This window comes from Lytechinus variegatus, chromosome 6, assembly GCF_018143015.1.
Source record: "Lytechinus variegatus isolate NC3 chromosome 6, Lvar_3.0, whole genome shotgun sequence".
Lineage (NCBI taxonomy): Eukaryota > Metazoa > Echinodermata > Echinoidea > Temnopleuroida > Toxopneustidae > Lytechinus > Lytechinus variegatus.
The window spans coordinates 32986389-33013260 of NC_054745.1; the positions used below are offsets into that span (position 1 = coordinate 32986389).

The 26872-nt window shown below is 36.9% G+C and overlaps 1 protein-coding gene across 1 annotated transcript; it reads right to left on the reverse strand.

Moving 5' to 3' along the window:
• Positions 1-366: 366 nt before the first annotated feature.
• Positions 367-26872, reverse strand: LOC121417727. The gene is made up of 4 exons (XM_041611459.1): positions 26764-26872; positions 23917-24210; positions 644-703; positions 367-383 (listed from the first exon to the last, which is right to left on the reverse strand). The coding sequence occupies exons 1-4, from the start codon at positions 26870-26872 to the stop codon at positions 367-369; spliced, it is 480 nt and encodes a 159-aa protein (XP_041467393.1).

Sequence of the window (26872 nt, forward strand, 5' to 3'; positions counted from 1 at the left end):
ACCCCCTCCACCGTCACCCTTCGGCTTGGTTAGCATCTTCATTCAGATATTTGGTGCATTGAGATGCGAGGACAAACAGAAGATCTGTTCAAAAAGGGTCTGAATTCAAGAACTAATCCAATGCAAAATAATGCACTGCTATTGAGTTTTGCACTAGCGCTAGTCTATATACCAGACAAATCCGAACTCCTAAATTCTGACATTTTCACCCATTTTTTCACTGTTCCTGCAGCCAGATTTTTTGGAGCATACCCCATTCTTAATTCTTATACATAAACAAAGGTCTGGAGAAAAAAAATCATGCTTTTGTCCACCGTGTCCACATAATTCCGCTAACTGACCAGACTATTGTACCAATTTCGTTTATTATTGCTGTATAAACTCTAAATTAGGAAGCGTATCAAATAGTGTCAAACGATATAAAATAAGATAAAAATTGCAGAAGAAATATCCGGCACTATCATGTGAGAAGTCATAGGTGGGATAAGAAAAATGGTAGAGGGGAAATAGAATTGGGATATATTCATGGTGATGAATACCTACTTGATAGTAGTTTCATTATATTATTTAAACATAAAAAAGAACGTCCATGAATATCGAAAGGGAAGGCTTAGAAATGAAACAGTCAGTCTTTCTAACTTACCTGAATCACCGGGTACTGCCCCTTGGTTGCTCATGCCATCTTCAGATTGTAAGTATTCACCTAATAGGAAATCCAACAATAAACATATTTCAAAATTTCATGCCACCAAAGGGTATAAATGACACGTTTTGAAGGATTTATACATTTATTTATTTCAATTGTAACTTGCCAGATGAAAAAGTACATTTCAGATTGGCATACATCTAGTTTTAAAATGAAACCGTAGATATCTCATACCTCAGTCAAAATTCCCCCGCGGTGGCAATACAGCGAGTCGAAAACAGCCGCTTAATTCATTTTGTTTCGTCTGCATAGCAGAGCGAGACTATTATAGGCGTCGCTTTTGACACGGCGCCGGCGATGAAGGCGGAGTCAACATCACATCTTCACCAATGGTTTAGTTTATGAAATATCATCACAACCTTTTAAAATAGATAAGCCTAGTTCATGAAAGCTGGACATATTAATAGCCATCAATCAGTACTAAAGGTCATTTTAGACTGTGGGATGGACAAGGAAAATGTCTCTAGTTTTTCATTTCCGTGGGGCGGCAAATGCAACCACGGTCCTTGGACATGATAATATGTAAAATATTATGAGTGAATACATGCAACATGTTGCCATCGCTAAATTCTGCTCCTGACCTCAAAATTAAAATAATAATATGCGAAATCGTACCATTGATTCGACTGGAAATTCCGCCATTCACCCCATGTGTTAAGGACTCCCGCGAACGCGCGCAAACGTGTACAATGCATGTAACCTCGTTCGCGTTTAGTTTTTATTCGTTGTAGAATATACGATGGCGGATAAGATGTCGTCGTCTTCGTCGTGTTTTGATAGCGAAAATGACGATTTACCAATAGCAAATGTATGCTACATGCACGTCTTACCCAAGGAAAGAGGGCCAGTAAATTTCTTCAAGTAAAGAGCTAGAACAAATTTAAGCCTTTACTGGATTCGTTGGTGTAGACTACCTGGGACTTCAGAATAAAACTAGTTATTCGTGCAGCAGAGAAGTTTGCGATTGACTTTCATGCAGCCCGGCCCAGGGAACAGTGGCTTTACAGGGGCCGGGGGGCAAGCTGCCCCCTTGGGGAGTTCACCGGGAAATTAAAAAAAAGGAAAAGAAGAAAAGGGGAGAAAGAAAGGGAATAAAAGAGGAAAGGGAGAAGGGAACTAAGAAAAGACATAAAAAGTGAAAACTGGAAAAGGAAAGAAAGAAGAACAGATTGTCATGAAAAAGTGATTCATTAAAAAAAAAAACAACTCGAGGTGTACCCCCTCTTTTGAAAGTAACGCCGTACATCTATATTTATTTTGATCCATTCGAATCTTACTGAAATGCTGGTCGGGCTGCATGCAAGTCAATCGCAAACAGCTCTGCTGCACGAATAGCTATTTTTATTCTGAAGTCCCAGGTAGTACACCAACGAATCCAGCAAAGGCTTAAATTTGTTCTAGCTCTTTACTTGAAGAAATTTACTGGCCATCTTTCCTTGGGTAAGACGTGCATGTAGCATACATTTGCTAGTGGTAAATCGTCATTTTCGCTGTCAAAACAAGACCAAGACGACGACATCTTATCCGCCATCGTATATTCTACAACGAATAAAACATAAACGCGAACGAGGTGTCATGCATTGTACACGCTTGCGCGCGTTCGCGGGAGTCCTTAACACATAGGGTGAATGGCGGAATTTCCAGTCGAATCAATGGTACGATTTCGCATATTATTATTTTAATTTTGAGGTCAGGAGCAGAATTTAGCGATGGCAACATGTTGCATGTATTCACTCATATTATTTTACATATTATCATGTCCAAGGACCGTGGTTGCATTTGCCGCCCCACGGAAAGTCACAATTTTAGCGACCATCCCACAGTCTATTTAGAGTCTCTGATCTTATATCGTGTTGGGGAATCAAGGTTACGTTTTTGAAATGTCATCATAACTTGGAAAGTATACGAACCTAGTTCATAAACTTGAACAAAAAGGTGATCAAGTTTTACTGAACTTCCTGTTTTTAAGGTTTCAGGTGCTATTTAAGGTCAATGAGCTTTTGCTATATTGTTGGTATTTTGTTGATTCTCATCATGACTTTGAAAGTAAAAAAAAATATTGACCTATCTATAATGTAAAATTTGTTTCTAAAATTACCAAGACGACTGCTTTGTCCCAAATCATGGACTATCTGGATACAAATTATCTGGATATAAAGAATCGGTTAGCCTACCAACGTGACCATAGTACAGAGACTGCTTTCTTAATGGTTCATCATATCATACTTCGAGCGATAGGCAACAAACTTGTTACATTTGTTTTCTTTCTAGACCTCTCTGCTGCATTTGCCTCCGTCGACCATGACGTTTTACTGAATCGTGTCTCGAGTGAATTCGGCATCTATGGGAGCGTGAAATCCTGGTTCAATTCTTACCTGAACCATGATCGTAGTTTCCAGCTGAAGATCGCGAACAAGCTCTAAGAATCAGTTCCCCTTAATGTTGGTGTTACACAGGGTTCAGTAGGCAGTCCGCAGCCTTTTAGTTTGCATACATAACACATGTGAGGCATTATCGAACAACATGAAGGTGTACATTATCACACCTACTGAAGATGAATCGCCATGTTTTATCCCTTTCAAGCTAGCTGTATTTTCATCTCTCAAATATAGTTCGTATAAAGCATTTCTTAATTCAGGCTGCCTGTCAGCATGCTGTGAGAGCTGTGATTACATCAAGAATTGACTATGCAAACTCTATGTTAGTTGGTACACCTTCGGCAAACATTTAACGGCTTGAACAAGCCCAGAACCGGGCAGCCAAATTAGGGTACTAATGGATAATTCGTTTTTCCTTTCCAATCATTGCAGAGCATAAACGGAAATGAGCACCGCGGTTCGGTCTTTGAAAACACAAGAACGAAATCACAACGAGAAAAACTTGTTGTGATTTCGTTCTTTTAGATCAAAAACAGAAAATTTAAATTAGAAATACTTTGGGGCTTTTTCTTATTTCTCATTCTATATTTGTGTTTTTTATATATCATAAAAAAAATAAGAATATGCTTTCTGCTCGGTGATTCTGTTCGGAAAAACGCACAGAGCGAAAACAAAACCGAAAACTCGCGTTCCACTTACTGCTCTGTGATTTTGGTTTTCGCACAGCCAACAGCCATATCGAATATGGTTTTCGCTCGTCTCTGAGCCGACTTGTCCTTTCTTTCAAGTATATTAAAGAGCGCCCTCTACGTTTAGATCGTTATACAGTGCATGCCTTTATTTCTTTAATTTTGTTAATTTGAGCCCCCTAAATGTGCATGTGGAGGGCCATGGTAATTTTTATCTGGTTGCCCGAGTCTAGTTTTACAAGTTAGAATACCTGGTTACCCCGGCTAAGCCGTCGGGATATCCCTGGGTTCCAATGAAAAAAAAAAATCCTTTTAAAAAAATGTTCATTTATTTTGATATTTTTTAGCCCCTAAATGTGCATGCAATGGCTCAAGTTAGTGATTATCTGGTTGCCCGAATCAAGCTCTATAAGTTAGGATGCAATGTTACCCCGGCTAGGCCGTCGGGATATTCCTTGGGACACCTTGAAAATTACTTTTTTTAATGCTTAAACTAACCTTTTATTCCTTTAATTTTGTTATTTTGAGCCCCCTATAAAAATGTTCATGCATCGGGTCAAGCTAGTACGAATCTGATTGCCCGCGCCAATTTCTACAAGTTAGAATACCTGGTTGCCCCGGCTTGGCCGTCGAGATATTCCTTAGGCCCCTTGAAAAAAAAATTTCAAGTTAACCTTTAAATAGTCCTTTATTTCTTAAATTTTGTTAATTTGAGCCCATGCGCCGGATCAAGCGAGTGTTTATCGAGTCGAGTTCTACAAGTTATGATACCTGATTGCCTCGTCTAGGCCCTCGGGATATCCTAGTTGGGCCCCTCGAAAAAAAATATGCTATTTTATTTACTAAAGTTGGTCCTCCAAAAATCTTCTCGCACTTGGGCATGCCAGTGTTTTTATGGTTGCCCGACACGCGCTTTACCTGTTAAACCCCCTAGCTAGCCTTCAAAACCCTTATTCTTTTTTATATATTGAATATCGAATATTGGTCCAACTTCAAACGAATTTTTATATCGAACGTGAATGTCAAACTGTCCATCTTTACAGTTTGAATACTGAATATCCAACCAGTCGGTCAACATGCATGCACTGCGCTGTATTTTTTAAATAATATTTTGTTTTCTTCTCTCATCAAACACAATGGAATATAGTAAAATACTACATTTATCATCATAAATTAAAGAGCGATATCAAATCAAATTACACCATAATTACAAAGCTTGGTTTGAATGTACATATATTGTGATCAACGCATTCATACATTGACAACTCTTAACAAAAAAGAAGGAAAACATTTTCATAACTAAATTCTAAATCAATTTGTTCTCAAAATATATGATATACAGTGCCGGCCGCGGGAAACGTCACAATGCCCCCTCGGGCAAACGCGGTAGCCCGTAGCGGGCATTTGAGGGGAGCGGACGCGGGAAGACGCCCGCGTCCGCTCTCCTATGACATGAGTGCCCGCAGTTAGCGCCCGCTAAGGTGTTTTCTCTAGGATGTTCGGCAGTGCATTCTTGGTCGAAAGAAGAAGTCTGATTTGAGACATTCGCTCAAGACTGCATGTGATTTTTTTCTCATACCAAGCATAAGTTTTCGATCATTTATCGTGGATAAAATCTGTTATGAAAATTACATTACAAAGTTTTGGGCTGATAACTGGGATTTTAGGCTTTTCACCGAATGACTTATTGTGTTGGGTTACACACTGGCACCAGCGTAAATGGTCATTTCCTATGAATATTCTCCCCGTGGTGTCCGTTATTTCATTAACTGATATAATGAGTTTCTGACAAAGGAGCCGGTATTTGTCGATGTTGACCCTACATTTCGGAGGTCGTCCTAGTTACTCTATTCTTTCCCTGCATGGCCATCCTTTTTTATATACCCGGATATGCCTTTCAGGCGCGGATCTACGAGATGCAGATAAAAGGGAGAAGAAGAAAGCAAAAATGAAAGAAAAGGCGAAAAGGAAGGGATGGATTGAAGACGAGAAGAAAAGAGATAAGAGAAATAGAAAACTAAAAGCCCGGACTGAGAGAAGGGGACAGGAGAGAAAGAGAATAGGGGGGGGGGGAGCTAAGAGGAGAAAGAGGGAACGGGGGGGGGGGGGGGGAGAAAAGAAATAAGGAAAAGGTAAAATGGAGAAGGGATAAGGAAAGGGGAAATTAAAACAAGAAGAAGAACCTAGAGAGAAAACAGAGGTGATGAAAAAAAGCGAAGGTGAGATAGAAAGAAAAGAGGGAAGGCAAACAAAAGAACGAAGGATAAAGAGAAGGAATAAGGGGTGAGAAATTAAAAAGGAAGGGAAAATTGAGAAAGATGAAATAGCGGGGATAAAAGTTACTGAAGGGGAGAAAGAGAGAGGGAAAGGGACTAAGAAAAGAAACAAGGAAAATGAAAGAAAAGGATACGACTATTCTTATCAAAATACTGGAACCCTTCTCTAATTTTTATCATTTTTATCCCCTCCCTGATTTACCTTTATCTCAACCACTAGCTCTCATCTTTTTTCCGATGTTTATCTGTGGACATCATTTTTATATGCACCTCTCATCATCAAATATATTTTCATTTATCGTTTAGTTCTTTCTCAATCCCTCTCTCAAACTATTCTTTCTCTCTTCCCAACATATAATGCTATGTTAAATTAAGCTACTTGTACATTTCTATAGAATACAAGAAACTGTTGTTTCACAATATAACGGAGAGGGTATTACAAAAGAAGGGAAAGGGAAAGCAAGAGAAAATAAAGGGGAGAAAAAAAATCAAGGAGTGAAAGGGGGCACAGAAAAGGAAGAGGGGAAAAGGGAAGAGAAGGGATAAAGGAAAGGGAAAAAAGGAAAGGGAAAAAATATACAGGGACAGCAGAGGGAGGGAAAGAGAAAAAAGGTGAAGGGGAGCAAGAAGGAAAAGAGTGAATAAATGGGGGGGGGGGAGGGATAAAAAGAGGGGAAAGGGATTTTCGACTAGAACCGGAACAGGCTTTTATTCTTCAACTTGGCTCGACTAACTCCTTTGTTCCCCGAAAAGAATAGTTAGGTTTGATAGTTAGCGTTTGCGTGAGCACCCGCTAAAATTCTTAATAAAAGAAAAGAATGGTTTGTATAGCTCCATTCTTGCTTTGTCGGCAAGTGATGATTAACTCGTTAAGTACCCATTCCATAAAATACGTCATAGTAGCTTTCGAAAACATACTTTTGCTTGGGTTTAAGCATTTAAGCTAAATGCGTTAGGAAAGTTTTTAATAGTTACATATATGCAAATAGTTTTGTTGTTCTGCTCTGAAGCGCATTGAGCATCTAATCAAAATGGAAAGTGCGCTTTACAAATCTCATGTATTATTATTTTTATCTTCCATATAACACTGAATTATGTATTGTACCAAGCTGTGGTTTGGTTTTGTGATTTGGTTGTGATCCAACAGTTCGTAAAAATAATAGGTTAATCTTTACTTCGACGATCATCATATAAGTGTATCAAAGATATTAATATTCGTTTTAAACCCATCTATAATTTTGTATAAAATGCGCGTAATAAATGCGTTGGACAAGTAATCTTTACTTTGATTATGTTAATTATTATTATCTTCCCAATCCGAGTATCTACCGATGTTACTAACACCGCAATCAAGAGCAGATAATGTAATAAGATGTTTTAGCAAAAAGACAAACTTGTTAAATCTGCAACATTTTTTACAGGGTGGGGGTTTTAGAGACCCGATTTGAACCGAATTTAAAAGAATATCCTGTCATAAATTGGTAAGCGGATGTGATCAAAGGAGAGGGGTCGGTGTGGACGGGGATCAAAACTCTCACAGACTATTGACAATAACAAAAGAACCAAATAAAAAAATCGATGAGCACAACCTGTTTTGCTAGTGTTCGCTTTTTGCGCGTCTACTTTTTATGATGTAAGAAAGAACAATTTCCCCGATATACAAATGCATTAGCATGATTAGAGAAATGAGTTAAGATGATTAAAGGCAAAGAAAATGAAGGTAGAAAGGAATGAGCCAAACTCTAAATCGGAAAATAAAGAAAGGGACAAGATAACACTACACTAAAAGGGAAAACAGAAATTAAAGAATGAAAGAAAGGATGAAAGAAAACAAAAAACATCTTAAATCAAAAATTCAACCTACAATAGATCCCGATCACGCTAGTTTAAAAACATAATGGTCTATCACAAGATAATCGAAGTACATGCACATGTAAACATAATGCAATGTACGTACCCTAGGATTTCCTAGGGTAAGTGCGGGCACGGCCAATTTTACATAGCACGCAGGAAACCGCGGGTCCGTCTAAATGCCCTAGTCTGCTCCCCTTGAATACCCTCGGTTAGACCCGAAAGCCCCCTAGGGTGTTTGCGTGCTCGGGCGTGACGTTTCCTGCGGCCGGCACTGTACATATTTTTCTAACAAGATTGATTCTACACCCGCTTGTCTTCCAGTCTAGTCATAGCGCATGATATTAAGGGCTTCCAATATTTTAGTTGCTACAGCCTGGATCATTGCCGGGATCATTGCCAATCTGGTCAACAAACTGTGTATTATAGGCTTATCTACAAACCATTCTGTGGTCCTAGTGTAGCAATTCTGAGCTTCACCTTACTAATGCTTTAGGAGCTCAACATGTGCAAGCCTTCCTATAAAACTGTTCTTACGACACAACTTATGTCCAGTGTCTAATTGAGGCATCTTGTGTCGGAAGAAGACATGGGTAATGGTTCCGTTCTCGTCAAAGTCCTCTTGATTGACATTCAGTCTCCTATGCTCGACTTGTCGGATTTCATTACAGAGAGTTGTGTGATTGTCCAAAGTACATCTGCATGGCACTCTAAATGTCAGCATTCCTCCAGACTAACATCCTTAGTCGTACCATAATTTCTGAAAGGTTTACTCCTCTGTATACCCTCACAGTATACCAATGAGTAACACAAATGGGTACACACTGTTTAATCAATGTTGGTATTTGATGGTGATGTTAAGGGTGTTCCGTTATGTTGTGTCCTCTTGTTGGAAAGACAATAATCTGGCTTAGTCCTTCATCTGTTAACGTCTACTTGGTTGTTCATTGTCTCACTGAGGAATTTCCATTTGCCATAAATATCAGGAAATTGATATTATTTGCATACGATTTGCTTAGAATAGCTACAATGTTTGGAGATAGTTGCCATCCTTAGGAGATTCATCAAAGAGGAAAGAACAGAAAATGGATGCTTCATTCTGAAGCAGCAACTTGATTCAGCAAGAAAGACTAATCATGATTCCTGTATCTGGAAAAGATGTCTATATACACTTTAAGCCTTTTTCATGACTTTATGAATGGCTTTCATGTCGCTCGTATGGGCAAATTCTTATTGGTACTCTTATAAACCATGCCCAGAGATCTCGTGATTCAAGCAAGTACTCATATTCACCACCAAGACAAGTGGTTTGTTACAAGGACCAAATATTCGAAGCTAACGAGCTTTTATTTGTACTGTGTGTGACATCTTGTGCTGATCACTTGAAAATCAAGGAGCATGATAGCCTGGACTATACCAGCAAGAAATGGAAGGACTCTTCCAAGTCAAGGAAAGAGCAAGACTTGGATAGAAATATGAAGCATTCAAACAGTGGGACCAATGTAGAACTGACTTATCATTGCACAATATGAGTGGGATATCTGCTCCGGTAGTAACTGCTCATGAAAAAAGTCAATATCATCCAAACAAGGTCATCAAGGTTACATAATCTACGTGGAATTTTAGAGGAAAATAACACGAAACACGAAAATAACACAAATAATAAGTTTCCTTGAATATTTATAACATGCCGGATGCCTATTTGCATAACATGTACATTCAATTCAGATATTAAGCTGATAATTAATGTACTTTAGTGATCATATATTGATCTAGATCCAGAGAGGGGAGACCTTTGAAGGACCTTTCAAAGACCAAAAATTGGCAAGGTCTTATACAGCAGTCTCCAAGATCATTGAAATTTGTCATCTCTGATGTGAATTGGCTCAAAAAGACCCCTTAAAGAACTCTAAAAAACACCTGTCCTATAGAGATCTTTCAATGGTTTTTCAACGGTTTATGCATCAAGTGATCTTTCAATGGTTTATGCATCAAGTGATCTTTCTAAATTCTTTCCATAGACTTTGCCTGGTCTTTCAATTATCATTTGATGATCTTTCAATGATCTCTCATGAGTCTTACAGTAATCTCCGAAAAAATCTTGAGAGACTGCCGAAAGATCATAAAAAGACTAATAAGAACTTTAAAAGTTCATTGAAAGACAACTGAAAAAATCATCAAAAAACAATTTTCCTGTAAGACCACTGAAATACCGTTTTGAACCGTTTCAAAAAGTTTTGGACTCACGAGGGACATAAAGACTTTTGAAAGATCTATCAGGAATCGTTAAAGACATCGAAGATCTTTGAAAGTTCGTTGAAAGACCCTTGAAAGATCAAGCAAGTTTTATGGTCTTACAGCAGTCTTTAGAGGTCTTGCTTTTTGTTGAATGGGGGTTTAACTGTTTTTGTGAGAAAAATCAAAATGTCTGGGGTTTTTTTCATACAAGGATGCTCATAATTATATATGCACATGATTTAGATTTATTTTCAATTTTTTATTTGAAGAATTAATAAATTAGTAAAGATTACCATGAGCTTCCGTTCAATTTATATTGTTTTCCGCACTTGATTTCGAATTTTTTTATTATTTTCCTCATTTGCAAATTATTATGGGTAATTTGCATAAAATACAAATTTTGTGATTTTCCTATACTTGTCTATTTAATGACTTTTAACATGGTGTTTACTTCATGTAAGCCATTGCCATATTCCAATTTCAATAGATAATCTACTTGCAATTTTTTAGGAATGTATCACCAGTGTGTTTTCTTAAATATTAATTACATGTTAGATACTTATTTGCATAATATGCAAATGACACTTCAGACACTAAGCTTAATATGAATGTATTCAACGTCCTTAGTGATAGGCGTAGCCAAAAAGAAAAAAAGTGAAAAAAGAGAGAAGAAAGGGAAAAAGGGAAGGGAGGAAAGGGAAGAAAGGTAGCTTTGTGTTTTTTTTCTTCTTTTCTTTCTTTATTTTTTTCTCAAAAGTGAAACTCTCTCACTCTTGCTCTAAATTTATATATGAATTTTGCTTCTGCGCTGCGCGCGGTTAAATGACAGTATTCAAGATCTTAATTGTTTCCCTCACCCTTTTTCTAAACCCTGCTTTTCCATCTCAGCTATACGTGTTTCTTGACAGTTAAAGTTCAAATGTATGCATTGCGGCATGGAATTAGAGTAAGGTTAGGCCGAAGTATATGAAGTAATCTTTTTTATTGATCGCGCAACTTCTGGGGAGCATTTCATGAAAGGATTGTCAGACGTTTTATCCGACAAGTCCCATTTTATCCGACAGTTACTACATGTATAGTAACAGTGACTGTCAGCCAATCATAATCAAGGAAAGATGTCAGATCTGACAACTTGTCAGACAAGAATATTGATGAAACAGCGCCCTTGTTCGGGTCGACTCTGAGCGGGTAGTCTTTTTATCAATTTCTGCCATCACCTTCATAAAGTAAACTTCTCCGCTTTTCAGCTCATTACTTAACAACCATAATTTTAGGGCAAACAGGTTCCTAATTTAAAAAGAGGAATGTATAAAATTATTTTCGTATTAAATAATAAAGTACAATATCTTTTATCAAATTCTATTAAACTTCATGTCATTTCCCTGCACGTTCATCTCCTGTCCTGTTTTGCGCCCTCCGTTTGAAATTTTAAATGACACGTAAGTTTCTTTATAATTCAAAATGAAGCGCTTCAGGATAAGTCAAAGAAATAAGGCATCCTTTTTCTTTATTCAATTTCAATGAATCACAGAAATTTCAACTTTTTGCGCACTATTTTTCTTGTAATGAAGTTCAATAATCCTAGAAAATCAAGTGAATTACAGCCGATGGGGGGTATTGGAGATATCTGTATTCGATGAAACGTCCGCCCCTTGAAATTTCAGAATTATATTGCTCTTCACGGGGAGGAATATCTTCCGCCCGGCATATACACTTTTTCTCCTCTGTTTTGCGAGTTAAAGATATGCACTGTCGCTAAATTGTTTGTAATAAAATCTGACCTTTCCAAGGGAAGTATTCAATAATTATGTTTTTGAGAACACCCTTTTCTCGGGATCCTTTTCATGGCCAAAAAAAAAAATAACAAAACGCTCTAGCTACCACGCTTCGCGCGGGGTTATTATTTTTTTGATTTTCTTCCATTTTATTCCCTTTTTGTGCGTTCACAATAAATTTTAAAACAAAGTTCAAAATCACAATATAGTCAACTGAATTGGAGCTGATATACTAGAGACATGAGAGACGGCTCCTTTTCATTGTAATGCATGAAACCTCGAAAGCTTCGAACTTTGCACGGGAGGAGGAAACTCCCCCCCCCCTGTACCCACCCCCTAGGGAGCGCGCTTCGCGCACTCTGTAAGTGTTGGCACGCTTCGCGTGCATTTACCGCCCCTTCCAAAATGAAATCCTGGCTACGCGGTTGCAGCATAGTAACTTCAACATTATTGAAATTTTCAAGCAGTCAATGAGAGAATTATCACAATGTCAAGACATTTTTTCCATATAAGGATGCTTATTTGGATATTTTGCAAATGAGGTAGATTTGATTGCATTTTTGATTGAAAACATTGATTTAAGTTATTTATCATGATTTTTCGCTCAAATTAAATTGTTTTGGACACTTAATTTGCAAATTTTGGACTATTTTCCTTATTTTTCAGACTTTTTATGGCTAATTTGCATAATATACAAATTTCATAAATTTCCACTGCTTGGATTTGTTGGGACTTGTAGTATGTTGTTTAGGGGACCTTCCTGGAAAGCATTGCAGTTGAATATCAAGTGTTGCAATTAGTGGTGGGTCAATCCCTATATTGACTGGACTATAAGAGATGAGCGGAAACCGTATTTCGATATGGCTGTTTGCTGTGCGAAAGACAAAAGAGCAGAGCAGGAAGTGGAAAGCGAGTTTCCGATTTCGTTTTCGCTGTCTGCGATTTTCCAAACAGAATCACGGAGCGGAAAGCGTGTTGTGATTTTGTTTTTGATATATAAAAACACTAATCTAGATTGAGAAATCAGAAAAATCCCAAAAGTATTTCTGATTTCAATTTTCTGTTTTTGATTTACAAAAACGACAGCATAACACTTTTTTATCGTTGTGATTTCGTTCTTGTGTTTTCCAAGACTGAACCACGGGGCTGATTTCTGTTTTTGCTCTTTGATGATCGGAACGGAAAGACAAATCATCCATTAGTACCCTGATTTTCCTGTCCATAAGCGTGTCACATACAAATCCTCATTATTTCCTCCAAATGCCTCCATAACCGTCATCCGTCCTATTTCAATGACCTAATTTCTTCGTACCCGAGTGAAAGGCGTGGACTACGATCGGGCAACGATACCACTCTGTTGGCAAGACCAAGACTGCTACCTCCTCAGTTGACCGATTGTTTGCTGCTGCAGCGCCACGCCTTTGGAACCTAGATGCATTTCAGCGGTCGTTAAAACATTCTTTGTATTAGTTAAGTTATTTGTTATTGATTTATGTATGTATTTTTTTCTTTATTTTTATTCTCATTTGTGAAGTGTTGTGATAGGGTCATTATAAAGGACGCTATATAATGTAAATGTTTATATTGCATTTTTTGTACGGTTTATGGATCGGGTTCATGAAACTTGAACCTAAGATTAATCAAGTGTCACTGAACATAATTCATTAGTTTCAGGTCACATGACCAAGGTTCAAAGGTCATTTAGGTTCATTAAATTTAGATGATGCTAGGGGAATCAAAACAAAATCTATACTAAGGTTAAGAGCTAAAATGTCATAACTCTGAAAGTATATGGATCTAGATCATGAAACTTGGACACACATAATCTCGACAAGTTTAGCGCCTCTGGCAGTCTCACTGGCATCGAGCGATTTCATATAGTAGCAGAGCTGACTTTGAATTCTACTATAAAATGCTTATTCACAAAAACACCATTCATATGGTACAATACTACGTTCATTACTAATAAATGACATTCGTTCTTGAATATGGGACCTAAGACTTGTCAGTGATACTTGGTTGCCACTTTATCCACATTTTATAAATTATATCTATAAACTTTGAACGTAATGACTGCAATCGAATAATTACCTCAAAAATTGCCAAAGTTCATCGACATTAAATGACTTTTGACTTTGATCATGTGACCTGAAACTCGCATGAGATAATCAGTGATACGTGATTACTCTTTATGTCCAAGTTTTATGGACTAGATCCTTACACTTTCAAAGTTATAATGATTATTCAACAAATACCCCCAAAATGGCCAAAGACCTTTGACCTTGCTCATTTGACCTGAAATTCGCACAGTATTTTAAGCAATGCTTGATTACTCCTATGCCTAAGTTTCATGAATCAGATCTATAAACTTTCAAAGTTATGATGTTGATTCAACAGATGCCCACAAACATGGCCAAAGTCCATTGACCTTTGACCCTGGTCATGTGACCTGGCATTCGCACATGATGTTCAGTGATTCTACTCCTATGTACAAAATTGATGAACTAGACCAATGTACTTTCAAGGTTATGATCATAATTCAACAGATACCCCCAACTTGTCCAAAGTGCATTGACCTTAAATGACCTTCGACCTTAGGATGTTTCGAGATAAACTTGTAAGATTACTTGTATGTCTAAGTTTCATGAATGCAATCCATAAAATGTTAAAGTTATGATTGTAATTCAACAGATACCCCCAACTTGGCCAAAGCTCATTGACCCTAAATGACCTTTGACCGTAGTCTTGTGACTTGAAACCCAAGCAAGATGTTTAGTAATACTTATTCCCAAGTTTCATGAACTAGGTATATATTTTCAAAGTTATGCTGACATTTTAAAAGCTTAAACGTATGTTAAGATTTTGATGTTGATTCCACAACATGGTGTAAGTTCGTTGACCCCAAATGACCGTTGACCTAGATCATATGACCTGTAACTCAAGCAAGGAATTTAATTGATTAACCTTTTGGCCAAGTTTCATGAACTAGGTCTATTTAATTTTTTAAGTCATGCTGTCATTTCAGTCTCACTCTGATTTGCAGGTGAGACAAAAATGAAGTGTTAATTTAGCACCTAATTGGCTTGTATAGTGACTGCATATTGAGTTCCGATTTTCTAGTTGAAATATGAATGATTTAATCAGCACTCAAAGTGCAGTCACTCTATAAGCCAATGAAGTGCTTAAATCAGCACTTCATTTTTTAGAGTGTGAGAGTAATCAAGCTTCAGTGAACATACTGCGTGATGTGATGCTAGGGATCAGCAGGCTGATCGTCAATCATACTCGGATGCTACGCCGAAAGAGATTCTCGTCCTCGTGCTATCATCGTGAAATTCACCTCGTATGAATCTAAGTATGCCCTGATAAAAATAAACTCAAAGGTTCAGGAAAGGTGAAAGTAGAGGATCACCAAAAGCACAATATGGACCTACTGAATGTAGCTTCGAGGAAAAAAGAGAAAGTTGGTGTTTCATGCTGCATTGAGGGACGTAATATAGCATTACTTACATTCACTGTTTGAAAGAGAGTAATCACATGACTGTCAGTCTTGAAGCGTTGGATAATCACTATCAATTTATTTTTAGCTGCGGCCTCCAGTCAAAAATTTCTTTTAATACTGGACTTTTAGCGGATTGTTGAGTATATTGTCTATGCAATCAATCATGTAATGTTAATTTGAGTATAGTTTTTCAGATTTAATCACATATGATTAGAGATGGGAGTTTTGGAATAGACCAGTCTTTTACTCGCCAAATGACCTCAATAGTACTTTCTTCTTAATATTCCATGAATTCATCTACCTTCTCCATGATGTATAATAATTGATGATTTCTCTACTTTTTTGTATAGTTTGAGTTTGAAAGAAAACTTTTTTTGCGTGTGCAATATTCAAGGATTTCACTTAGCTGCTTAAGTTACATATAATATCAGATCAAAAATGGAAAGGGGTGGGAGTTGGTGCTTTTGTAGGAGAAGACCTGTTTTACAAGCATAAAACTGATTAAGATATAAGAAGAGTACTTGAGATTGTATTTATTGAAATAGAGAACATTAGTTGGAAGAATAAAATGATAGATTTATTTAATAGGCCACCTGACCAGTCTGTACAAGCATATTTGTATTACCTAATTCAGTTTTTCATTGCATATACTCGTAAAATAAATGCATAAAAGGAGATGTTATTTATCATTTTATTACATGCCACATCTTGCTAATCACTTTTTGAATTTGCTGGTATGTCTTTTTATGTACCCATTAATTCATTACCCTGCCCGACTGACCTATCATTATATTTATTTGTTATAATATGTAATTCTTACAAATGATGTCATTAAAAAAATTAAAATATGTAATTTTAGCAGTTTTAAAAGATCATTTTGCTGTATTTGCTGTTTGTCTTTTGAAGATTAAATGAAAAAAAAAACATTAGGATAAGAATACAATGGAATTCAGCAAAGGATTTCAGAATGTCAGATGAAATTAGAAATCAAATGACCCAAACGTGAGTTACGGTTGCTTTTTTTCTGAATGTATTAGTATTTATGATGAATCTTTTCCGTTTCAAGAAGTAAGTAGTAATAAACGCAAACGCAATTTTCATTACTAATTTATGTTGTCAAGGCTTTGTACAGTATGGTATTGTACGTTGTGATGCAGTTAGATGTTCCGTTGTGATTAACAGTCGGCATTTGGAGGTCGTGAAGTTCAACCACCTCCGAGCGCGAAAAAATCGACTTCACCTATCAGCCATCAATTCTTTTCCCCGTTACTGGGATGAATTGCCGGCAAGTTTGCGCTCTGGGGTGGTTGTAAACTCACTTATTTCATGGACAAATGAACTAAGGAACAATTTTATGCCTAATGAATGACCATATTTACCCTTGCACGAGTTCACTATTTATTTAAACAGCTGATTTCGATATTCTAAGTTAAGATGAAGTGTTATCAGACCTATGTTATTTTATTCTATTTTAATTGTTCTTAAACCTTTTTGATCATACTGACTCTTGTAAGGTAATCTTTTGATTGAATCCAAGATGGCCACCAGGTGGACGCCATTTTGAGAAATTAACTTTTGGATCCTTTGCCCCAGAATGATGAGTAATACCTCGTTTTAGAGGTGTTGGGGTGTGTAGAACGAATTTATGTTATAACTTTTACCATTTTTATAAGATTTTTTTCAGTATGTCGAGGTCTAATTCAAGATGACCGCCAGCTGTCATCTTGAAAACTTGAGCTTATGACCACTTATCCCTGATTGTAAATATGTAATTGCTCACTTTGAAATGTTTTAGTGGTGTGCTGAATTTTTCTCGAATAAGTGCAAGCAAGCTCGAGAGGTTTTCTCGATTTTCACTAGTCATCAAGGTATTCAAGGACATCATCTTTCTCGTTACCTTTACTATACTAATCTAAACTAGGCTAAAAAAACGCTCTCCCTTGACATTCTCCATCTCGACTCTTTTATTATTTCCCCATGTTGCCCCTCCCTTAGATCTGGTCACACCTAATTCCAAGGACGTTTGAGTCACTATACATTTGGAAAAAGAAGAGTGTTCTTTTCGACTTGTACAAAGGCATCCCTGCCAAGGACCGTATGAGAGAATGCAAAGGGGTGCTGAAGTTACTATAGACTATAAGTTCTCCATCACCAGTAATCTGACTACGAGATATGTCATCATGAAGAGCAAGAACAACAAACGGAGGATGGCAAGCGTGTAATTTAGTACCTTGAGTCTAGGCATGGACCTATAGGTCCATGGTCTAGGGTAGCAGCATACAACATTGGAGGCGCTAGATGGTGGTGTGTTTGCTCCTGATGAGGTACATATCACAGCAAGCTGTGGGCAGAATGTGGTTCGTGAGCTTATAGCGACGACACAGACGTTTTTGTCTGCTTGGTCTATTGGGTTTACCAGGCGGAGCTATAGTGCCAGGTACAAATGAAGCGATGAAGTGGTATAGTACTGGAGGTTACACTTTGTAATTCCGAAAGTTCGTAATTCCGAAAGTTCGTAATTCCGAAGGTTAGTTATTCCGAAGATTAAATAATCCGAAAACTAAATAAGGTTCGATGTTCCGAAGGTTCGTCAATCCGAAAACGAAATAAGGTTCGTTGTTCCGAAGGTTTGTTAGTCCGAAAACGAAATAAGGTTCGTTAATCATTAGTTTTCGGACTAACGAACCTTCGGAATTACGAACCTCATTTCGTTTTCGGATTAACGAACCTTCGGAATCACGAACCTCATTTCGTTTTCGGACTAACAAACCTTCGGAATTACGAATGTATGCGATACTGGATGTCAATGCAACCTGTATTGACATGGGACCAAACTGTTTGCATGTTCATGCCCTCAGTTCATGGATGCGACACGAAATCATGCATACGGCAAAGGCAAGATAAATGCACTTAACAAGCTACTAATTGCCGGGGGTTGTCCATGTTTGGTTAATGTACTTGGAAAGAAGGTGTCAGCTCGCTGCGCCATCTTCATCAAGAAAAGAAAGAATCCGAAAGTAATGGCCCTGCTTCCAACATCTCATAACCTGTTGCTGCCGGGGTTAATGCATGTGCTTTGATCTCATTTGATAGCTGTAAATCTGTATCAGCCCCTAGATGAGCCGGCGGATATAGCTCACTTTGGATGGGAGATCTGAGATGAAATCCCGTTCTGTCATTTTTCAATGTGACCCTACTCCGCCTGAACTGATCAATGTCATTCGCTGTCAGTGTTCGTCACAGGTTAAGAAATGCAGCACTGAGATAGTTATGTGGATGCCACAAAGAGCAGTTGTCCTTTTCGACATTCTATAACAGTTCTGGTAAAGTGGAATGCTGCAATACATACACCGTCAGTCACAATGTCAAAGCTGGAAATGACGAAAGTGTCGAGATGGAGGATGTCGAGGAAAAGTTTAGATCAGGATGATGAAGGCCGCGAGGAGCATGTCCCTGAATACCTTAAGGGCGAGTTGGAATAAGAATTATCAAATTAGCTTCCCTAATTTGTCAAATTAGAAATGTTATGTTTAAAGGCGGTACAAATATACAACTTTGCGACAGATGTTCGACAAATTGTGAGACACCAATAAATAATAAGTGAAGAGAAAGTGTTTACAACTGCTTAAATCCTTCCAAAGAGGTCCTATCAGCATGCTAAAAAGTTGCTTCAGAAGTTATATTTCCAGCTTGGGCCTATCAGTCATCGTATTATACATTATATGCCATTTACCTTGATTCAGCATACCATTTGTTGACAAAGCGAAAAAACTTACAGAAATGAATTGTTATATATGGCTGTTATATAGTACTCTGGGATTAGTGATTCAAAGGCTCAAGTTTCCATGATGATATCTGGTGGCAATCTTGAATTAGACTTGAAGACGCATCTACATACTAAAATTATTATCACAAATGGATTCTGCAACCCCAAACCCCTATAAAGAGGTATTGTATTGATCATCATTCTGAGGCAAAGGGTACAAAAGTTAATTTCTCAAGATGGCGTCGACCTGGCGGCCATCTTGGATTTATCCTGAAGATGACCTTATATTGCAAATAAAAGATAACAGAACTTGATTCTTCACACCCCAATACCCCTAAAAGAGGTATTACTGATCATCCTGGGGCAAGGGGTTCAAATTTTTTTTTTCAAGATGGCGTCTGGCGGCCATATTGGATCTAGCCTGACGATGAACTTATATGGTAAAAATGATAATAAGAATGGATTCTAGGCACCCCAAAACCCCTAAAGACAGGTATTCCTCTGCATTTTGTGGCAAGGGATTAAAAAGTTAAGCTTTTAAGATGTTATATGGCGGCCATTTTGGATTTATGCACATTAGCAAAGTTGCCCAAAGTTGCCGTTTGGCCAACCAAGCTGAATTTGTTCTAGGACCCCATGTGAACACGAATCAAGAAAGAAACTTCATCGGGAAGAACATTTCTAGGTTCGAAAAATGTAAAATCGTCTATGAAGATAACTTTGTGATTTATTTTAAGGGTTAAAATGCACTTCATGTGTAAACTTTTAGGTGTTCATATCTATGAATTGATAAATTGAATCCATGACACATGCTCCGGCGACGATTGCTCCGGTGAAAATGCTCCCCGAAATGCTACATTTGCTCCGCTGACAGTTACTCTGCCGTCATTTGCTCCGCCGACATTTTCTCAACATTCAGCGATAAATGCTCCGGCGACAAATCTTACCCGAACGACACATGCTTCGGCGACAATTGCTCTGCCAATATTTGCTCAGTCGAATATTGCTCCGCCGACATTTGCTCCCCCAACATTTGCTCCACCGACATTTGCTCCGCCGAAAATACCACCCATTGTTCTTTTTGTAAAAATAGCAAAGCTTCTTCTCCAAAGGTGTATGATCATTATTATTCTATATATTTTCAATGCAGGTATTTTATTTAGGTCTTACATTTATTTTTTTTAAAGCAACATGCCGAGAAACTGTCGATGGAGCATTTGTCAACGGAGCAATTGTCGCCGGAAAATTTGTCGCTAAATGTGGAGCCAGAGTCGGCAGAACAAATATCGGCGGAGCAAATGTCGGCGGAGCAAATGTCGGCGGAGCAAATGTCGGAGGAGCAAATGTCGCGGAGCAAATGTCGCATTTTGGGGAGCATTTGTCACCGGAGCAATCGTGTTCAGATGTTACCAAGGTTGTAGGTGTTATCTACCGTTTGAGACACTTTCCAGTTTACATTTTATTATTTTACATTATGCTTTGATTAACTCTCATATAAATCATTGTAAAATTGCTTGGTCAAATAGTCACGATTATTTTATTACTAAATTATTTCGTTTTGCAAAAAAGTATGAATTTATCTAATTCACCATGTAACGCCCACCCCTTGCCCTTCTTTTCACAGCTGAACCTGTAGGACCTATTAGACATTTATAAATTGAACCTTGCCATATTTTTTTCAAAGAATACTTTATTTTATATAAGTCCTGCTCTTTGGAGTACTCTTTTAACCATCTTAAGAATCTACTTTCTGTTATTAGCTTTAAACGTTCCTTTATATGTATTTTTCTTCGAATTGTACTTCGTAACTTAATATTCTATGTTTAAGAGTTAATATTATTATTATCATTGCTCTTTTTGTTGACCCCTTTTCAACATAGCTTGATTTCTCTGTTGTTCTTTGATATTGAATTACTATCTTTTTGTCATTTTGTTATTTTCGATAACTGATTGTTTGTAGGTGTTGTTTGAAGGTTTGCATGGTGGCATGTACAATTGCTGATGTGGTTTACGGTACACCATGTGGAGTGTTATAGAAACAGTGGATAGAAGAAGAGAAGAAGTGGATAGGCGAGAAAGTGAAGATTTGAGAGTAGAGTATTCTTTCTTGAAAATAGTCCTGAAAAGGACTGTAAACCAGAAGGAATGTTGAGTGAGAACAGCTTGAGTAGTAGAGCTGATGAGGAGATTCTGGCTTGAGTCGGCGAGTAGAGATGATGAGTAGTAGAGAGACTCGACGTTTCGGACAGGTTGACTGTCCGTCTTCAGGAGTTTGTATGCTCCTTTGTATGCTTATTATTTTTCAGTTGCATATGTATTCATGAAGAATAACAAAAAATCAAATAAATTCAATTCAGTTTCAGGTTAAATGACCAAGGTCAATAAACTTTGTCCCTGGTGGGGTTATCCGTTGAATTTCCACCAGAATTTGCAGGTTTATGTCTAGTTATGAAGTTTGGACATACGGGTAATCAAGAATCACTACATTAGTCTTCGGTCACACGATCAAGGTCAAGTGTCATTTTCGGTCAACGAACGCTTTATCATCATTTTTTTTTTTTTAAGAATTACTCCATATTCGTTTTGAAAGTCAGCACTGCTTTTACATAGAATTGTGTAATGCAAGCGAGACTGTCAGAGGCGCTCTACTTGTTATTCAAACCACCTGTATGTAGCTGGTAGAAAAAATGTTAAAACGACAGTTTTCGAATCGCCGTACTGCACGACCCATGTAAAATGTGACTGAGGTATTAGTAAAGTTTTAAAGATGCGTTTTTTTATGTACATAAAACACAATTTTTTTTCAGTTGCTTCCAGTCTTTAAGACTGCTATCGAATGACTACAATAAGTAATAATACTGCTAACCCATGCACCATACCTGTTGTGCACAATGCACGGGACTTCCAAAAAATTACATCAGGCATTATTTTAACTATTTTAGCGATTAAAAATACGCTTGATCTTCATGATCGATTGTACATTGTAGTCAATGCTATCAATCGTTCATCCATTATCAAACTACACTGTTAAATGTTCATATTTCCATTATACCAAATAAAAAAACAAACACCATCAGGAACAAAAAAATAATACCCGCAAAAACTATTATAAGAAAATAAAAATATTCAATGCATCATAAAATTTAACAAATTATACAGTGCGTCTCAGAAAAAACGAAACCGAGATTTAGCGATCATTTATCATTACTTAATCATAAATAGAATAGACAAATGACCCACCAATTTAAAGCTTAGAATCTCCTTTTCATCTGATATTACTTAGATTAATTTTCATTCACGCATGAGTGAGCAAATGCAATTTGAAGAAAGGATATCAAAAAAATCATTTGGCGGGGGTATCTGGGTTTCAAAAAGAAAACCACATTTTTGAAAAGTTCAATATCTCCTCTTTAATTTGATACCTAAATTACAGAAAATGGTCACGAAATAACAAAGTTCTGGTCATTTGAAATAAGGCTTGAATTTCAATAATTTCATAAAATGAAGAGGTTCTCCAGGCTGGCTTTCAAACTCTCTCGACACTCTGTTTTGTTGACGATCAGCCATGCATTAAATCTTTTGTTCACGATGCGAAAGCTTTTGTAGGAAACCGGTGAAAACACGTTTATCTCATGAAATTATGGAAATACAAGCCTTATTTCAAATGACCAGAACTTTTTTTATTTCTTGACCATTTTCTGTAATTTTGGTACCAAATTAAAGAGCAGATATTGAACTTTTCGGAAATGTGGTTTTCTTTTTGAAACCCAGATACCCCCCGCCAAATGAGTTTTTGGTATCCTTTTTTCAAATTGTTTTTGCTCACTCATGCGTGAATAAGAAAGAGAAATTACATGTTTATTCATTCCTTTGGTTATTTTCTTTCTAAGGATAATTTGAAGAATTAAAGAATATTACAGAACATCTAAGTTTAGTAAGGTTAGGAATACTGCTGAGCAATGACTGGTATTATTGTAATGTACAATGATTCATTGCAGATAATAGGAACTCCCAGCAGAGGAAAGGACAATATGATTTGCAATGACGTTCTTCTAGAATGTGTGGAATTGGACTATTCTAGAAAGGAGCAGAATGTCATTTTTATAGACAATAAAGTAGCTTCCAGTATAGTGGAAATCTATATTTGTAAAATCTGGTAGTTTCCTAAAGGGTCATATCTGATCAGCACTAAGAATTTGAGGCTAGACTTAATGTCGGATCATAGCTTATATCCACCTTGAATACATCATTAAGATCTGTGGAATGATTTGCACACCATCAATGAACGGCTTGCACTTATCTTGAAAGAGGAATTCTCATTTCTCATCGAGATCGTCAGCCTGTTCTAAAGCAAATTAGTCAACCCATGGATTGCTGAATTGACTTTTATCATCATTAATTTCGTCTTCATGGACATTTTTTATCCCGTTACAGTGACTCTACACATCCATCGCATTTCAACATAATTTCATCATTGCCTCCATTGTGGATTTTAAGTTAAGGAACTCCTTACCAGCTACTTCGCATTGTTTGGCTTATCATAATTTGAAGATTAATCAGAACTGACTCTTCAAGATATGTAAGAAAACTTATTATTTTGTTTAGTGTATGATCTGTTTACGTGTAAATATAAAGGCCAACAAATAGTATATTAAATTTTCTTTGGTCTTCTTAAGTATTTGTTAAATATCGTAACGCCGGTCATAAAAATAACGAAATAATAGAAAGTTATTACCTGTGGACAATTTCGTCCCTAATTCCCCAAGCTCCGCCTCTTTTAGCTTCCGTGCCAGGTTTGATCGTATTTGGTTTCGCTCGATTTGTTTCGTATTCCAATCGTTTAAAACCTGCGTTGTAGCTTCCTTGTATTTGGATTGGTGGCTGGCAAGAACTGCATCACCATGGTTTATGGAGTACCCTAAAGCTACACAAAGCTCTATGTAATGACCAGGAAGTACGTCTTTGGCAAGACGTACAATCTCCACCTGCTGTAAATCTGGTAATGCCTCCATTATAATTGAGGATAGACCTAAAAATGCGACAAATGATAATAAACATGAATTATAATAAGAAAAGTATCTAAAAAAATAAAAATATTTTGTTGTTAATGATGAAGAATTGACATGCCATGATATGTCTTAAAAATCAAGTATATCGATGATGAGAACAGTCAGTTGCCAGGTCCTCAAAAAGTACTTTTAATTATTCCAGTGATATTCGTGACCAGAAATATTTGCATATTGAATGAGCTGGATCCGCACCAAATTATCTATTTTGATTCGGTAATTGCTGCCCTAAATGCGCATAGAATTTCACGAGTTTAGTATCCTTTCATACATCAAGAATTATTCTTTTAGGACATGTGTTTGGATTAATTTTTTTAATGTGATGTTTGTGAAATCTTTGATCGAAGAAATTATACAAAATAATTATTTTTGCCTGTCAATATTTATCATTTTTACACTTTGTTTAGCCCAAATGATTTTTAGATCACGAAAACGCTGAAGATCTAAGTTTTAATATGATAAAGTTTGCATCAGAACACTTGTTTTTAATTGATGAATGTCAACCTTTTCATAAGCCAAGTACATGATTCAGTAGCTGGAAAATAAGAATACTTGGCTCTGATTGGTCCAAGAAACCACATACACTGCAAAAAGTCCTGTGTTGATTTAACACCAGCCCAGATTCTATATATGTCCAAACCAGAGAAGATAAACACAAGTTTGGATGCTGTTTTAATTCTCATGGTGTTAGACCGAAACAAAACTGGTGTAGTGTAACACTTCTCTGAATAATATTTTGGGCTGGTGTTAAATCATGACCGATGTTCTTGCAGTGCACTTACCCCAATTCCAACGGTTTTCATGATTGGGCCTCTCCAAGGTCATATTTTCCAATTGCCTGAGCATGCTGTTTCTAAAACATTATCCAGCAAGTCAGAACTCTGGATTTAATGCTACTCAGAAATTTCAGAAATCTAGTCTTGTATCTCGATGTGAAAAACTAGATCCTAACCCTCAATATCTAGATTGACTTTGTGAGGAAGTACAGAGAATGAGCTTAACGAAGATATATTTATCATTTGGGCTCAAATAAAAAAGGATTTGCAAGAGAAAACAAAGGGGATCATCCTTTTTGAGATATCTTTTCAGACATAAAATTCATTTATTTTTTAACAAGTAATGACCATCTTAAAAGGGTTGAAATTACTCTTTCCTATGATGCAATACTATATTGACTTTACCTGAAGATGAAGTGGTGAAATTCTTTGACAAAGAAAGTCTCTGATTTGATGAGATTTTTCAGATTTTTCATTAATTCAGTCACGAGAGGGTTAGAATAAATCTTGCTTATTTCCTCATGATAGCACAAGGCCCTGCAGTCTGGCTGATGATATACACTTTTTGCAACCTCGAGTTCGTTAACATAAGATCTGCGGTTCGTTTGCAATATTATTGTAATACCACATGTAATGTTATACAGCGACATGTCGAGATAAACGCGTGCGACAACATACGTGCCATTCGCAAGCTGTGAGATGACAAGATCCCGTGTTTTCACGTACGTACGTACGAATGCTCATCGCAGCATGCCCTTCTGGCCCCGGAACTCTGGCCGCTGGAGTGGAAGTGTCATGAGAAGCCTTAAGCCTACATGGTGTACTATGACATGGATCAGAAAGTTGTTATTCAAACGAATCGAGTACACATTAAAGGACAAGTCCACCCCAACAAAAACTTGATTTGAATAAAAAGAGAAAAAATAAAAAAGCATACACTGAAAATTTCATCAAAATCGGATGTAAAATAAGAAAGTTATGGCATTTTAAAGTTTCCCTTATTTTCAACAAAATAGTTATATGAACGAGCCAGTTACATCCAAATGAGAGAGTTGATGACATCACTCACTCACTATTTCTTATGTATTTTATTATATGAAATATGAAATATTTTTATTTTCTCATCATTGTCATGTAAAATGACGTTTCATTCCTCCCTGAACACGTGGAATTCCATTATTTTAACATTTTGTGCTTCAGGCAAGGGGGTCCTAATCGTCAAATTCGTAAAAATTGAAATATTGTATAATTCAAAGAATAAAAAAACAAAAGAAATAGTGAGTGAGTGACATCATCGACTCTCTCATTTGGATGTAACTGGCTCGTTCATATAACTATTTTGTTGAAAATTTTGTTAAAATTTTGTTAAAACTATGTTCATACCTCCGGTGTTCATCGAAATACCATTGACATGCCATCTATTACACAATTTAATCAAGTTATCATCAATTTCTTTTAACATGATATAATATACATGTCTACATCCTTTTTTTTGTCCTTCAGTAAATGTGAGATATATGCAGGGCAAAATGGTTCATTCGATTTCATATTATACGTATTTACCTGAGCTTTATATTTGTTTATTTAATGATCAGACATAAGGCATGATAATGAAGAATCTGAATTCTAATTGAAAATATTTTTTTTCACACTCCTCTTTTTCCCCCAAAAATCAATTCTCATCTATGAAATCGTTGATCAATCTAATGCTTTTTTCCCACCATTCATTTAAGAATATACCGTTTCCATCAATTTTTACATCAGGATTGTAGCATGCAGTGAAGTTGAGGATGTGCAGATTAAGAATCTGACGAAGCTTGGCTACTTTGGCAACCTTGGGCAACGTCAT